The sequence below is a fragment of the Seriola aureovittata genome, chromosome 17 (assembly GCF_021018895.1).
Source record: "Seriola aureovittata isolate HTS-2021-v1 ecotype China chromosome 17, ASM2101889v1, whole genome shotgun sequence".
Classification (NCBI taxonomy): domain Eukaryota; kingdom Metazoa; phylum Chordata; class Actinopteri; order Carangiformes; family Carangidae; genus Seriola; species Seriola aureovittata.
Genome location: NC_079380.1, coordinates 12,215,418 through 12,233,298, shown reverse-complemented (window position 1 = coordinate 12,233,298; position 17,881 = coordinate 12,215,418). Strand labels below are relative to the sequence as shown.

Genomic DNA, 17,881 nt, shown 5'->3' with positions numbered 1-17,881 from the left:
AAAAAAAAACAGCAGGCTTGCCTTTGAGTCTTTTTGGACTAAGTCAAAATTTCAGATGATTAACTCACAAAGTCTGAAGCAAAATGATTGCTATTATCACTGCGGTAGATCTGTAAGAAATTCATTAAAAGTGATGGATGTTTTAACCTCAGGGATACACCCAGATAGAAAAGTCTGATGCATCTGAACTAGTATAGGAAGCATGAAATGTTTTTCATACTTTTTCATATCAATTTAGGCAGTAAACACAACTTTGGCAGATGAGTATGGAGTCAAAGAAACACAGAGATGCTTTACATGGTTTTAAATTGATCTCAACATGACGGCATCTGCTTTTACCCATAAGTCTCCTTTGTTAAGTCGAGGCCAGAAGCCGAAAAAGACTCACAATCAATGTTTCTATTTAATTTAAAAATGCAAAATTATATAAACTGTGTGTGTGTGTGTGTGTTTTTGTGTGTGAGTGAGTAGCTGTGAGCCGACGCAGCTCGTAACGTGCTCCTTCCAACAATACAAAACAATAATGGCGATATTATCCCATCCCCCAAAACAATGCACAGCAGTGCTGCGCTACACTCAGGCTGCAACCCACTCATTCTAAAGATATCACATGTAGACCAGCTCCACAGTCCTTACACACATGCACACACATTCTCCAGGAGGGGTTTATTATAATCAGTCTACCCTTGATGGGCGAGTAGACATGAAATGTTGTTTTCAAAGCATCTTTTCACTGACACATCCTGTAATTGTGTCAGAAACGGACTTTGATCCAGATGTTAACGAACACAGTTTCACCTCCATCTCTGTTACCACTTCACAGATTTGATGGAACATAATATAAAAGCACTACAATGAGATAAAAAAAACATGGAGGGCACTTATTGGACGGAGGCTGCGAGCCGATCAGATACTCACGGTCAGATAACGAGCATCCAGCTCCACCTTCTTCTCCAGCTCAGAGAGCAGCTCGTTGTGGAAGGACTTCAACTGGGAGGAAGCACAAAGACACTTCAATAACACGATATTCATAGTCACTTCAATGGCAAAATCATTAACAGATCAACAGAGTAAAAGTTTGCCGTGCTAAGTTGTTCACAATAGATCAATAAGCTATTAAATAACATGTTATTACCATGAGTTACTCACTAGGTTGAAAACTGACTTGCCTGAGGAACTGAATCCCAAATTAGCATAATATTTTAGATATATGATCTGCTGACACTCGTTGCTATGTACTGTTACACATAACATCAGTGCTCTTATATGCTTTAACATCCAGTTTTCTGCTGCTTTATTTCTCTTGGGCCAGAGAACTCTCTTAACTTTGCTGGTTTCGGCATGTAACAGCAACACATGTGCATGATATACAGCAAAGTGTCTATTTATTCTACATTTAAATCAAAATCATTAATTGAAAAATAATGAACATAGTAAACAAAGTGACTTTTATGCTCAAAGTATGGAGTCTAGAGGACAGGAATGATTATATAGTCAATTACTTTGTGAAAAATATGAACTGGTCCTTTAGGGAGTAGCTGATCTGTGGTTGAACTCGGGGTTCTCAAGCTCCAGGGCACCCTCATGATCAGCACCTACATCCAGGCTTTCTTCTGTACCAGATGCACAGCAATAAAATTAATACTGACTGTGGATAACTTGTCAAACGAGCACATTACCCAGAATGCAATACTGTTCAATTAACTCACTCGGCTACCCCAGCCACCTCCTGAGTTAGCAGTTTGGATTTATATGAGCTCAGCGTGTCTGTTCATTTAATTGCCATGTTTTTCACGTGCCGGCCACAGGGGCTCGGGTGCTCAGGGACAAATCTGTGTCACAGCTGGGCAGATTTGTTCAGGAGCATCATGGGGTACAGGGCCATACGGCCAGACTAAAATGGATTACTATTGGAATAGCTTGTAGCCATGTCTAAATTATTGTTAAAATATTTTACATAACCCGAGTTTTATGTATTGTGCTGTGGTGCTGAACCAGAAAACTAAAAACCCTTTGAGCTCAGAATACCAACCATCTCCTCTAGCTGCACTTGGATCTGTCTGTGGACCTCAGCCATCTGGAACAGCACATCCCCTGCACAGAGAGAAAGAGGGAGAAAGGGAGAAAGCACATCAACAACACTCAACAGCACAAGCACATCCACTGCAGAGAAATAAAGAGGAGAAAAGGTAGGAAACGGGAGAGAAAAAGGAAGAAAAGCAAGAGAGAGAAATGGAAGAAACCCCAGCGTGCAATGCTCATGCAGTAATACAAGACACACAAACATACAGTTAAGGACAAGTGACTTGTAACTGGGACAATGAAGTACAAGATGAAAGATTTTTTTTTTTTTTTTGGGGTACAAGATGACAGAAAACAGAGAAAATGAAACAACACGGAGTGATGGCAAGTGAGAAAAAACAAAAAACAAGCTGAAGGAAACAAACTTAAAATTAAATTCTGTTTCTTCAAGCGTGTAAGTACTGATGTCTCATGGAGATCAAAGATATTGCCTTTCTTTCTTTGATTAATCTTAACATCAGGCAATGTGATTTCTAGAACAAAACAAAAAATAAAAATAAAAAAACACCTGAAAGAAAGGTTAAAGTCTCCACATAAAAAGGTAATAACCAAAAGGGGGGAGATAAGGGGGTCATGCAGCTCATGAGAGTATTTCATTGTCATATACCTACAGGCTGCCTCTTCTGAATGAGCAGTGCATTGTCAAGAAAAGGAACACAAAGAGCTACATTGAGCGAAGGACACATATACATATAGAGACCTGGTAGAAAGACAGTGTGAAAACTACAGAGAAATGAGACACACACATTTCCCTGACCAAAAGGTCCAAAGCCCCTCAAGGTTTAGCTCCGTCTGACTTCTTACATACGAGTTATTTACTTGGTTCTTAGTAAAAACACTGATACCAGCTAGGATTGGTTTGTATTAATTGCATTTAATTATTCAAGAAACATTATATTCAAAATACTGTATATTGATTTTAGTGAGTATGCTTAAGTGAGTGGGGACAGATACATCTGTCAATAAAAGAAAGCTAGACAAAATATGATCCATCACTGTCTTACTGCAGACATTAAAGGTCCCATATTATACATTTTCTGGTGTTTTCGATATCCATAAGAATATATCCTTGTGGTTTTTAGTAGCCAAAACCATCTCAATGTAGTTTTACATCTCCCCTTTCGGGCTTCTCCCTGGAGCTTGGGTAACAACAGGTCCGTCTGTTTTCTGAGTGATCAAATAAAATTACAGCAGGTAGGATGTGCTGTTGGCATAGCTGAGGGTTGTGACTGTTTAGTTATGACATCACAAAGTTATAGAAGTCGGGCTGTGTGAACTCTGTCTGTGAATTGCACACTTTGATACAGTATCAATATAGCACCTGACCCATTTTATAAGAAAAATAAAGACATGGACATCTTACTTTATACTATATGGGACCTTTAATACTTTGTAGTAAACTGTCTTAAAAAAAACTCCTGGACATTTATGGCTGAATATAAGCTGCATAGTGTTTATTTTGTTTCATTTCTCTCACACACACACGCACACGCACACGCACACACACACACACACCTCCCACCCCCTGCAGTGTCCTCATTTGAAAGCTGACCTGTAAAAGTACATCCACCTCACAACCTCATTCTCAGAATGCCTCATCAGTGAAATTAAGAACTTCTGCTTATGTGGTTTCAGAAACAGACGAAATAGACGTCACCAAAGGGCTTTGGAGTGGTCTCCGTCTCAACAGACAGCACGTACAATGCAAATCGCTGCAGACAGACGACACTGAAGTGACTGTGACGGAGGAGGAAACAAAAAAGGAAGGGGGCATAAATGCAGTGAAGCAGGTTGTAGCTTTAGACTATATAAGGCAGGGAAAATACATTATGCACAGTGATTAACATTCTGTACAATACAGCAATACAACAACAAGAGCAAAACAATACAATTGTACTTTAGTAGTTTTTTGTTATGAAGTTGGTATCACTCTATTTTAACCCCCCTATTTAGCATTTATAAGCTGTATATAGTAAATTCCAATCACTGGTTAATGACAAACCATAATGCAGTTGTAAACAGATAAGGACATTTTAAGTGTTTATTGATTTACAACAATTATCATTTCTCCTATAAAGATACACGTCATATCATTCATACCAACTATGTTTTAATACTTTGTCATTCCTTATTTGTTTATACACCAGCCTTTAATTAAGGGTGACCACATGTGTAGTTCTTCACAAATACATCAACAAACATTTATATCTGCTTACAATTACATTATAGTGTATCATTATATAAACCATCTATTCAATGTTTTAAATACTGCCAATCATTGTCACTGTTTTTCCTAAGTAAGGGTTTAACTATAAACTCTATTAATAATGATTTTTGCAAATTAGTAAATTGCTATTCGAACCAATTGTTGACCTGTTCATTCCCAGAAACGTGTGTGAAGTGTGTGCAGCAAAATCAAACATAATGACAACAGATTTTTTTTTTTTTTTTTTCCCATTACATGCTAAATTCAGTGCAGTCACTGCCCCTACAAGTCCTGTATACACAGGACAGCCAGGCCTTTTTCCCCATGGTGCAACCTGCCTGCTGATCTTGTACCTCACAGGAGCAGAGAGGGAGGCCAAAGCTTCCTGTCGGTTCCCAGCAGGCCCGCTAAGCAGCTTACAGATACTCATCCCTGATCACAGCCCTTCAGGCTTAGAAACCCTGGCATCCTGTTGGTGGCTTCAACTAGCTGGATCAATTAACAAATGAGCAGCCATCACTGTACCACAGACACACGCACGCACGGACGCATACACACATCAAGTAAACTGGCAGTAGGAAAGGGTGTTTTGCAAGAAGCCAGAAAGGTAAAGAATGAATGAATGTGCGACAGATCTCATCTTGTCATCTGCAGTTTAGTTACTGCACAATGTATGATACCAAAGGATGGATGAAAAAAAAAAAAAAAAAAAAAAAAATCAGACTTTGGAGATGCAAATAGTTACCATGGCAACTCTGATATCATATCACACAACAACAGTGACAGAAAATTGGACTGCATCCTTCACAAGCAGTTAACAGCAGAGAATTCAATCAAGAATCAATAAAGAGGGATAATGTGGAAAATCTGAACGTGTAGTGCAATGTTATTGTTTCGTACAGGAAATATTTGGCAGGCATGACACAACCTGAGAGACTTGATGCGAGAGCTACCAGCCTGACACGGATATCCGCATACCAGCTACGAGCGACATGACAGACAGGTCGATCGCCGCAGTGACAAAATCAAGAACACACACCGAAAGCCTCTCGCACACATATGCATGACCACACACACATGCATGCACGCGCACGCACACACACACACACACACACACAGGTAAATAAACCTTCAAAGATTCATTATTGTATCAATATTTCCCAGCTCACTTCAACCACGCCTGTTTCCCCTGGCTGAGAGAAAACAATAGTCCCTTTGTTGGGAGGTGAGCTCAGGTTGATCTACACCTGCAGCACAGCAACAAGCAGCCACACGCCCGTTAGCTTAAACCACTGAGTCAGAGGAGGAAGCATGGACACAGGACCTGGGTGCATATGAACAGACTGTCCCCTGAAGTATGACATCAGCTTGTGTAGATATATTGACTGCTTGTGTAACCGCAGCAATGATACACCCACACAGGTAGAGAAAAAGAAAGAAAAAAAAAAAAAAAAACTGAATAACAGAATGTGGGCTATGGTGCAGAAAAAAAAATAAAAAGTGGAAGTTTGCAGTGTTGAACAGAGAGAACAAGAGAGACAGAGATGGAGGGAGGGAGAGAATGGAGGTGGATGGAGAGACACTGAATCACTGGTGAAGGTCAAGCCGGATTCACTACGGGTTGTCATGGAAGCAGGATAATGCTAGGGTCGTTGCCATGGGAGAAGTTGCAAGATGAGGGGCAGCAGCTGCAAAGTGCTGTGTTACAAAACGCTGCTCAAAGATCTCCACCCCTTACTATCAGCTAGCATTACATCAGCATCTACACTTCCCTGGGGAGGAAAGCGGAGTGAGTCCCACCTGTGTAAGTCTGTGTAAAGTACATGTACGTGTGTATGTGTGTGTGTCTATGTGCGCGCACAGTGTGTGGCTAAAAAGTACAGGGGTGTTAATACCTGCCTAATTCACAGGGGATACAAACAAGTGGGCAAGTATAATGCGGCAGCGGGATAATGTGCGAGACGCAGATAATAGCTGAGAGTCTGGGTGGCTGTGTGATTGTGTGCATGTGTGTGTTTGTGTACATGTGCGTGCGTACACACCCCATGAAAAAACAACAGATAAACACAGTTAGTCTGGGAGTGAGGGAAGTTTAGATTAGCTTAGATTTCAATCCATCTCTTGAGCACACACAAACACACATGTGAGAAACAGTTTGAAATCAGCCTCTCAAAACTACTCATACACAGTATATGACATGTTACTAAAAATGGACACTCAGCCATCACAGCTGTTCAACCTAGTAGCCTAATATAAGTTTGTCCAGCAATGGTGTCATGCATTTAGGCCATAATGAAGGCTTTAACAGGACAAACGTATGACTGCCGAAGAGAAGTGGGCCAAAGGAATTTTGCAAGTATTCTTTACATTTATTCTAAGAAGGTCTCCGGTATAGGCTGCCGTGCATTGTCTGCCGGATAATACTGTACAGTGCACAGCAAATCCAAACCATCTGGTATCAATGAGCAACAATCCCGGTCCTGTTTTAAAGCTGCTGTTCCACAAGCCTCAACCACACAATACGTTTTGTAGCAGCAAAAAGCTGAAACATGACACAGTGTTTCTGTAGGGGCGATTACACTGAAACATCTCACCATTTTAACAAAGATAAAATAAAAGCAGAGCAAAAACATATGTCATGATGAATCTTAGTCAGAGGACTGTTGTTAAAGCCTCATGGAAGCCGTAGTTTTACTTATGTACAAGGCCCTGCCCCAGAAGTGGGGCTATGTACTGGGCTAAAGCAAAACATGAAGCTTAACAACAAGGAAACATCAACCAAATGTTTTATAATATATCTGATCTGCAGTCCATGAATTCCTGCTCTCTTATTAAGCAAAAGCTGATAATAGCCAATATGTCTTAACATGCTGCATGTTTCTGATTGGTCCAGAGGCATGTCTCAGGGCGCTGCTTCATTTATCATATTGCTGAGGTCATTGGATGTAGTCAGGCTCAGCAAGGTTAGGGATTATCACACCAGGAAAATAACAGCTAAAAACAGCATCTGAAGCTCGACTTCACATGAAATATAAACTTCTCTTACATTGTTCACATGGTTTCCCCTGATTGAAAAGAAAGATTTTATTTTACAGTACAAGGTTAATAACTTCGCAGAAACCTGCACAGGGCTGCAAAAGCAATTGTGGGTCATGACTTCAACTCTCATAAAAAAATAAAGTAAGAAAAAAAAGGAAGTCTCTTGAGAGAAACTTTGATTACTGCAGCACAAAACCCCCTTTGGATAACTGCTTTTTCTTGTCGCTGACAGCATAAGTGATGAATTACAAGTGCTTTGATTGATTTGACAAACTTGGGAGAAACATAGAGGGAGAAAAGGGGGGAGAAAGAAAGTCAAGTAATGGCGAGACGAGTAAAATAAAAAAAAGATGGCAGCACTCAGAGCAGGAACACTTACTCTCACTGTGACATACACATTATGGAGTGTGTGTGTGTGTGTGAATGGGTGTGGAATCGTTTTAAAGATCTAGGGTGTTTTTGTCTCTCCGCTGGTTGCTACAACGTCTTCTAAGAAATCAAAGAAAGAAGTTCAAAGTGAAGAAAGCTTAACATGAAAGAGAAACAAATTTTGTTTTAGGGCACATTAAGCAGACAGAGAGCGCAACACATAGGGAGGCAAAGAGTGGAGTGATAGGGGAAGATCCCTGGAGAATACAGTAATAACAAGCAATCCCTCAGAGTAAGAGAAAAGAGACAGCGGTGAACTCACACAACATTCTAAGCTTTAATGACAGCGCTGTCTTCTCCAAAGCTGTATATACAGAGCTCTTTGCACTTGAGTAGAAGCAATAAGAGAAACAGCAGAGTCATGCAGCTACCTGTTGAGGTATGGAGATTCAAGGAGGGGCTGAGTGAAAAACCAGAGTCTGCGACATGCATGCGTGTGTGTGTGTGTGTGTGTGTCATTAGATCCAGCAAGTTAGCCCTAAGAAACCAGGGTGAGCAAGGGTGGCTAAACGCAGTGTATTCAAGTCTGAATATGCACTAGTGAAGGGAGAATGGTAGACAGGATGTTGTTTCACACAGCTTTCTAGGTATATATGGTATTTCACCATCGAGCAGCGCCCTTACTCAGCAAATCAGGTCGCACATCAAATTGTTCAGCATTTAAGGAGCAAATTACGGCTGCTCCTTAATAGTCGATCGAATGCTAGTCGATGAAAAGAGTCGCAGTTGAGCAAGTTTTAATTGGTCGGTTGGTTGCAGGAAAAAAAAAAAAAAAAAAAAAACCTCCACAGGAAATGGTGACATGGAGAGACACTGCTTGTGTGGGTGGTCTCTGCAGTTATTAGATAGTAATCACATATGCGAGATAGGAAACCCAAAGTGTGGGATCATTTCGAGAGGGTAGAAGGCCACATGAGAACTCTGCAAGCAAACATTCACCACTCATTTATCCAGCTCAAACATGCCTTATAATCTGAAAGATGCAAGTAGTCTAATGTTAGCCAATTAGCACAGCCACTCGCTCTAATTAGATAGCCTATATAAACGAATATGTGTGCTATTAGGTTCATATTAAAGTTTGTGGGGACTGGGGAAGCTAAATTACCTCGCTAACGGCATGTTGTGTTCAATTGTGCAAACCGTGTGTTTCTCTCTATATGGTGTTGTGATTACAAGTTGTGTGATGTTCTGTACAGCACAGTGTTATACAATGTTACTTATAACATTCTGTTTCAGCCCTGGCCTCAAACCATTTTCTGATGCCACTCCCTCCCTCCATAAAAACCCCCAAAAATTAAATAACTGAATTAATATCATAGCAGTACAACGATCAGTCAACAAATGGCTGAACCAACCAGCTGACAGGGAAAGTCCTAGGTGAGGGTAGCCCGAGGCCAAATATTACAATTCTTGTCACAACTTTTACATTCCGTGAACATGTCATCAATATTGTATGGCCCTAACACTGTGTGCATGTGTGCATACTGAGACTAACACGGGAGGCTGCAGACTGAATCCAGAATTTAGATTTTAATTAATTTTCAAAGTACTGAATGCTGAAAGTGCAGAATTGGGGGAAAAAAAAAAAAAAAAAGACAAAGCTGATGCCACTATTAGATTTCACACACACACACATACACGCACAGTATACACATTGGATTTCACATGTGCAAAACAAAGCACATATAATGTCTAATATTATACAACCATGACATTGCAGATCTCAATCTTTTTCCACTATAGAAAAGAGACACTTCTACAAAAATGTTTGCATTGTTTGCACACAACACTAAATCATCCAAAATGTGGACGTACTGGTTTGACCACACTTTCACATTTGCCTGGCACTGACTGTAGTGCTGTGTTGATGCATGCCAACCTAACCTGTTAAGAAACTAAATACATCAATTATTTGGACAAGTGTGCATTGGAATGTGTGTGTGCTTGCATGTACTTATCTGAAGTAAACGCAGAGAGAGAGAGAGAGAGAGAGAGAGAGAGAGAGAGAGAGAGAGAGAGAGAGAGAGAGAGAGAGAGAGAGAGAGAGAAAGAGAAAGAGAAAGAGAGAGAGAGAGACAGAGAGAGAGAGAGAGAGAGAGAGAGAGAGTTGTCTGTGCACTCCTGCTCATGTCAATCGCAGCTCACCTTCAGCACGTCACTGCCACGAACAAATGAAGGGCAATGTGAATGTGTGTAGACGGAGAGCGTGGGGGCCACTGGCTTCCCATCATGCACTGCGTGCCTCAGAAATAGAGCAGGAGAAGGCAGGGACCCCTGGGATGGTGGCACAGAGCTAAGAAAAGAGCTCCTCTGCTCTCATTTAAACAGGGACAGGTGCTGGAGGAGGAGTGAGGTAGGCCAGACTGAAGACAGAGCGATGGAGAGGGGAAAGAGAGAGAGACAGAGAGAGAGACAGACAGAGAGAGATATATATGCATGTATACAGTGTGTGGACTCGGGTGTGGGTTGCTCATTCAAATACACTTCATCCGCCCCAGCGCTAACCTCTGCTCTTAACAACAGACATGTCATTTATCATTCTATACAGCTTCCATTTACTCGCAGAAATTTATAATGTCCTAGATTCATTAACTACATCAGTTTGCAGCCTCCTTTTCCCTGTGTGAACCTTTTTACAGGGCGGGCTATGAAGTGTTTTTTTTTATTTTTTCCTCCCAATGGGCCCTCTCCCCAGCAGCAACCTAAGCAATCCATTGCTTGAATTACAGTTTAATATAACCTCTTTTTTTTTTTTCCTAATGCATGTAATTTCCCAAAAGACACATCTTTGTGCTGAATCATACATGTGTTATTAAAACGTAGCAATTAGCAAGGTTACAAGTCGATAAGAGGTTAGAAAGTTATTTGATTTCCTCTGGCTGGGGAGACTGAACTGTCCGCACATTCCTGTTCGGGTTCTTATAAACAGATTATTCTGTCAAACGTTCGACAGAGAGTTTATTTCATTGTTAATTAGAGGTCACGATGAAGGGAAGCAATCTGCAATTCAACATACTGTATAGTTCAGTATAACACATCATGGCCGGGCTCTGTACATGTGTTAGAATTAGGCTATAGTCCTCAGTACTTCACTCTTCAGTGTAACATTAGCCATGTAGGACAGAACTGTGGAACACACCCAGCCGAGCACAGAGCAGCTCTCAACTCTACTTCACCTGAGGACACTAAAAGAACAGGCTGACCATACCAGCGAGTCGAAAAACAAGCCTGCAGCCAGAAATCTATCTGCCTTCAGTATGTAGGGTATGACAGCTTTGCTATTCTGTTGCACCAGTGCATTATATCTGATTATATGTGATTATATCTAAAAAGAATGATAATGGATAATCATGACACCAAAACATTTGAGCGCCATACCTGGATTGATGGAAAAAATCTTGGACAGGGATAAGGGCTGTTTGCTGACATTGTAAAATTAAACTGCTAAACAATAACATTAGCTTTTGCGCAAAAAGCAGTGCAGGCATCACAGACATTAAATATGTATCAAAGCTTAAGGGTAGGGGGCTGTGTTTAAATTAATTCAAACTAATTAATTTGGTTGAATTAGTGCTGCACTGTTATTATTTTGTGCTATATATACTACTTGTATCTGTATGTTGTACATACAGTTATATACTGATACATTCTTCCTCCTTTTGTCTTTTATGTCAACTTTTTTTTTTTTGAATCCCTTTACTTTAATTGTTTTCATTTTCCTATATTGGATATGGTTTTGTATTCGTCAGTTGATGTAGCTTCAGTGCACCTGTAACAGTAACAATAAAGGTATTGAAGTGAATTTTGATTTGATATGAAGAAAAAAAAAAGTATGAATGCAAGCAAGCTGAGTCACCTGACTTTTGAGCCAATCAAAAGCGTTTTGTATAACGGCACAGTTGGCTGATTGGTTGAGCGTCTGTCAGTCACTACAAAGATAAAAGAGCTCTAGGAATGATGACAAATCAAAACAAAAAGAGGAGTTCATGTCTCCATGGCTGCAGGCGTGGAGCCTCTTAGTTCAGAGGAACATAAACACAATGGAGCAGAGCTGGTTGGTTAGGACTGTCATAAATATCTCCAGCCACACAAACATTTCCTGTATTTCACTGGAAGGCTTGGAAAAGCCACAAATGTCACTGAGGTAATATAAGTGCTCACTCCTTCTACATGAAGAGGGATAAAAGAAGAGGAGGATGGCACAAACAGAGGGAGAGAAGGGAAAGAGAGGGGAATGAGGAAGGGAGAGCAGGTGTGTGTGTGTTAGCATGCATGCGTGCATGTGTATGCATGTGTGTGTGTGGGTGGCAAAGTGACAGGCGATGATTAGCTCAACCAGAGGAGGATATGTGGGAGGGAGTGTGTGGGAGTAGTGGGGCTGGCGAGAGAGAGAAAAAGAGAGAGAGAAAAAGAGAGAGAGAGAGAGAGAGAGAGAGAGAGAGAGAGAGAGAGAGAGAGAGAGAGAGAGAGAGAGAGAGAGAGAGAGAGAGAGTCTCTTTAGGCAGAGATATACACAAGTGGATTAGAAGAGCACTCGTACTGTATAAACACATAGAAATGACAGGAGATTTATGCACAGAAAATGCACACAACCATGTAACTATAATAGGCATGAAAACAAGCATGCACATACAAGGGTGGATTCCTGTGGGAACAAACTGTGTTCTAAAGGAATGAATTAAGACTCAAGTACAGTGCATGTTGATGTGTTGATTATGAAAACAGCAACAGAGGGCATTATATCACGAGGTAATTTCATCCCGTTTTAAGCACAATGTTTGTGTGTGTGTGTGTGTGTGTGTGTGTGTGTGTGTGTGTGTGTGTGTGTGTGTGTGTGTGTGTGTGTGAGTGAGCGAAGGACAGGAGGAAAAAGAGAGGGGGGAGGAAGAAAGAAATGGAGAGCAGCTGCTGACTCTTAGGTGTGTAGGTGGGACCATTTGCAGCCCGTCTCTTACTGAGCCACTGTGGAATTATCAGGCTTTAAAGAGGCGCAACAAGAGCTCAAACTCATACACGCACATACACGTGTGTGAGCGTGTGTACATACAGACAGGCCAGAGAAACAAGTCACTATGTGTCTTTTTAGGATAATCAGCCAATCAGCTCCGTACGTCATGATGCAAACTTGTCAATCATCTTACTGATCTGATTGAGTATAGAGGGGAAAATAACTGATGTAGTGTCTATGAGGTCACTCCTAATGTGATGTCCATCTCTATCCCTTTCTAGAGTCAGGCCATTCCAAATCTGGACAGTATAGTGGAGCCTGGTTGGAGTTAAAATAGAATTAACTGAGTTTGAAGGCTTGGGAGACCAAAATATATCACTCTTCAAGCCTTTATATCATCTTAGTGGGGATGCAAAGTTGTTTTCAAAATCTCCATCGATACGCACATTAAAAGCAGGTGAAATTAGCTATTGAGACACAAAGTTAGTGTGAAAAATTGACTTCTTCACACATACTTTATAATTAACAATTGAAATACTTTGCATGGCAACATCCCTTAAGGAAAATAAGATTAGGACAAGATTAATAACAGGAGATTTAAAAACTCATTCTAAATTAAGATTACGTTGAAAACAATGCAATGTAAATATTATAAGCGCACAGGCTGTGGTTTGTCGGGCAAACCTCCACTACTCTCTTTTCCTCTAATCTCTGGATATTTCTGTGCGCTCCCATCAGTCAAACAGGAAGCTCTGCACTAACCCCTGCACATGGTCAGACAGGAGGTCAAGGCACTGGCATCGACCACAGGATGTGGACTTCAAAAATGGACTTAAAAAAATCAAAAATAAAAAAAAAAAAAAAAAACAGGTGGCTGGAAAATAAAACAGCACACATCCTTCCCCTGGGAACCGCTGTGGTATGGCAGGGGAGTGCTGGGTGTAGCTGGAACATTGTACTCGAGAATGACACTGAACAACAGGAGCTAATTCCTTTAGCTACATCACAACCTTTCCTTTTCAACTTACAGCTGCACAAAGCGATTCAGACAGTGCTGTAGCCTCATGCAAACAGATAAGAACAGACATTTATGAAGACAGACGAGATGAGTCGTTTGACCAGGACAATGAGTCATTTCAAATAACCAGTCCCATGCAGATCTTCCTCCAGGCAGGGCTTTTGAAAATGGAATCAGTTTTCAGTTCCCTCATACATACTTGTATGTATGAGTTCCCTCATACATACTTGTGATATATATATATATATATATATATATATATATACACACACAGCTTCCAAAATTGGCATTTTTGCTTTCCTCGCCAATATGTGCAACAGTAATGGGGAGTCAGCTCACCTACCAGCACACACAGAAATGCAAACACACATTTAAGAGTGTCTGAAAATGAGTATTCTGTAAAATAACAGGATCTCTTGCTGTTAGAGGCAAAGTGTTGCAAAAGAGAGATTAGATCAGCTGTCAGTTAGATCAGGAACATTTTGCTCTCTTTTATTTTGTGACAAGTTCAGCTGAGGATGTCTGGTTTGGAGGAGCTTGCTACTGTAAGCGGGGCTTAGTTTCAGCATGGAGGTACTGCTGTAAACTTCAGAATCAATGGAAAACCTCACAGAGGCTGCAAGACAGAGAGATAGCGATAGAGAGAGAGAGAGAGGGCCGCTTGCTGAATAAAACATCCTGAGAGCACTTTCATGTCAGTCCCTGTTGGCGGGGCTGGAGGAAACCCAAACTGGATCTCAGCTCCACTGCAACAAAGGCCCCGTCAAATCAACAGCTACTTCTACGCAGATCAAGCTGTCGAAAGCGCAATCAGTGCAAAGGGAATCTCTTCAAACAGGAGCTGATTTCCCCACGGGCTGGCGACAGCAAACACAGACACACTCACAGACACCGATCACCTGGGAAACCACTCACTATGAGGGGACCAGGTGTTCTTTCTTCAATTGACCTTTACATTTGTAAAATGAAAACACACACACACACACACACACACACACACAGACACACACACACACACACACACACACACACACACACACACACACAGATACACCTAATTGACAGGACAAACACACATCACATACAGTGCAACACGTCTGGCATCTGCTATACTGACACCACACACAGAATCAATACATCTTAAACTGGAAACACGTCAAATTGGCAAACTCCTACCAGTCATATAAAAAAAAAACAGGCTTTTCTAAAATCTTATCTTCATGACAACGTATTGCCTGATACTGTCGTAAATAAATGATGTTCATCTCCCAACTCACTGTGCTGACAGCACTGCACTCATAATTGTTACCCATTTCTTTCTATTGATGACATTTCTCTGACACAAGGAGGCCCATGAATTGAAAAAAAAAAAAAAAAAAAAAAAAAATGTATTTCCTCCAGGACACAATGTGACAACAAACTGCTTAAAACCACAATGATTCAGTAAAAAAAATAAAAAAATCTAATTAAAAAAGAAAAAACTCCTCCTCTATCAACCCACACACTCCCTCTGAATGCTACTTGGCTTCCCCTGCCACATTTTTACACACAAAGTTGATGTTAGATGACGTGTGCGTGTATGTAACTGTATAAAGAACTGATGCTGCTGCTGAACCTCAGTGTGAGCGACACCAAGACAGAAAAAGACAGAAGAAGCAAAAAAGAAGAAAAAAATAAAAGGAGTTAAAAGATATAAAAAAAAGAGTTTATCAGATATATGTCAGTCACTTACCTAAATCTTTGGATCCTTGACTCTCACTGGCCAGTTCACCCATTCTGACCAGAGCATCAAAGTAGCCTTTGGCAGCAAATGTCACATCTATAAGCAAAAAAGAAGAGCAAAAAAGAAAGAAAAAAAAAGAAAAAAAAAATCAAGTTAAAGGTCTTTTCAACTTTGAAAAAAGAAAAAAAAGACATACTATTATACATTTTAGATTTGTGTAAACTCAGTGGAAAGCTTTCTGGCTCCTTCTGCTTTTCTTCAGATGCTTTTTCAAGTATTGAATCACAGCTTCTCGCCATCAGAAAATAAGGAAACACTGATGTTGCCGCGCAATTACTCAACATCATCTAGTTGGCACTCTGCATGCTTGATTGCAAAGAGGAAATTATTTTCTGACAAATAATCTGTGCTTGCTGGGTGAGCTGCATACTAAAAACTCTTTTCTGTTATGTTTGCTTCTGGCTCAGTGTTATAATGAGAAGAGAAGTTGGGTTATTATAACCCCAGGGTGTGTCTGAGCATTAAGTTTAATATTTAGAGGCTTTTTGTTTTAAGAGCTTGTCTATTGGTGGCATATGTACCACACATTGTAGTGAGTCTATTAAGATTTGATGCTGGCGTGTAATATGTTTAGATGTTTAGTGGGTAAGATGTTTATAAGAGCGTGGAACAGAGTGACTGGGTGGGAGTGTGTGGTAATTCAGGTGGGCCAGTTTGAGTCCATAAAAAGCACAGAGACATTCCTCCATTCCTGCGCTCTTTTTGATCTGTGATCAAATGAACCGAAAAAAAAGAGAAGAAAAAAAGTTTTTGCCAGCCAATAGCTCTGAGAAAACATTGTTATCTCACCAAGGAAATAGCACTGCCATGCTGTTAACCACTGGCCACTTCCATTCAATTTCATCTTTTTCTGTCAATATGTCTGAACACTGGACAACAGGGTGACACATTCATTTGCGGAGACTGTTGATTAAAGTTCATACACCTGCGTAGACAAGGCCTCAACCTACTGGGGTTCCCCTCAGCAGCACTTTGGGTTTCAGGTTATGCTGTCGTGTGGCCGACACCGCACCGCGACTTTTCATTAGAGGGGGGGCGAGCAAAAGAGCTTTCTCTCTACAGCGTCGATTCAAGGGATACACATGCCCGTAAAAATGCATGGTGTTACCCGACTGCTTTATTTACTGCTGTAAACGGATGCAGTCATGGGTCACAACAACAAGGTGTCACACGTACGGCATACACACATGTGCAGAGTGGTATGCACACAAAAAGCTTGACCTCTACTCCAAATCTTTAGCGTACACAAAAACAATCTGTGAGGTTAATCCTAATCAGCAGGCCCTATCTCTCCTTCTCTCTCGCTGACTAAATAAAGATCACGAGGACTCCTGGTTGCCCAGATCAATAACCACCTCAGCCCTTATTATTCCGACTGCTGCTGTGCTGGCCAAACAAAGGTCACACAGGGCAGAGTCAGCTCCCAGTGATTTCTGCCCTACTGCCATACAGGGCTGCCAATCAGCCCATCTCCACTGAATAATGGCCACTGTTTTTTTTTTTTTGTTTTTTTTTTGGAGGTGAATTCAACAGCAGTCCAGGTGACAGATGGGCCCTGTGCCTGCAGACAGCTGCCAGGTGAGAGACACATTTGCAACAATAGCCTGGCAGGGGCAGGCTAATTCCAGCAGACAGATGCAGCCCTGCGATATAGAGGAAGTCTCCCGGGCTGGAAGCCTCGCAGCTCTGCTCCAAGGCTGAGGGACATATGCTAATGCTAATCCCAATTACAGCTGAGTCAACGGCAGAAGACGCCGCATGTTTCCACCTTCTTCTCTTGCTGGGGGAAACACCTGAGAACTGAGAGCCCAAGAGCCGAGTGCCCCCCCCCCCCCCGAGCATCATTTCTCTTCATTATGCCAAACAGACCTCCTGCCTTGCTTGATGTGGAAAGTGTGTGTGGATGTGATGTGTGTGCACATGTGAGTTTTCACATGTGTGGTAGGGAGTAGGATGGTGGGAGCTTCAGCAGATTTTCAAAGAGATCTCCAAGCAACGGACACTTTCTTCTTGCTGATGCTGTGTGTGCGTGTGCGCGCGCATGTGTTTGCATTTGAAGGATGGTTGAGAAGATAAGCTGGATCTATATGGATACTTTACTTCTATCTAATGAAATGTGTGGTGAGGGGCTCACAGCGACAGACGGAGAGGATTACCAGCTCTCTGATTGCAAGGCAGACAGACGATCAGTAGGGGAGGGGCTCATCTCAGAGCTACTCATCCATCACTCCTGCTTCACTCTAGAGAAGAGGAGGAAGAACCACTCATCTCTTAATCAGGACAACCATCGTTTCCTGTACCTGCATCGTCCTCCTCGTGCTGCCGGGGGACTTGTATAACAAGCTCCGTGGCCGTGTTTGGTAAGCAGCGTTGAAC

General features: G+C 41.4%; 1 protein-coding gene across 7 annotated transcripts in view; it reads right to left on the bottom strand.

The window, feature by feature from the left end:
- baiap2a (BAR/IMD domain containing adaptor protein 2a) overlaps positions 1 to 17,881 on the bottom strand; it is a 53,283-nt gene that overhangs the window by 20,609 nt on the left and 14,793 nt on the right. For all 7 annotated transcript variants that reach the window (XM_056401166.1, XM_056401162.1, XM_056401164.1 and 4 more), the window contains exons 3-5: positions 15,455 to 15,541; positions 2,033 to 2,094; positions 919 to 990 (exon numbers count right to left, since the gene is read on the bottom strand). In XM_056401166.1, the coding sequence (XP_056257141.1) occupies positions 919 to 990; positions 2,033 to 2,094; positions 15,455 to 15,541 (221 nt within the window). The remainder of the gene's footprint in view (positions 1 to 918; positions 991 to 2,032; positions 2,095 to 15,454; positions 15,542 to 17,881) is intronic.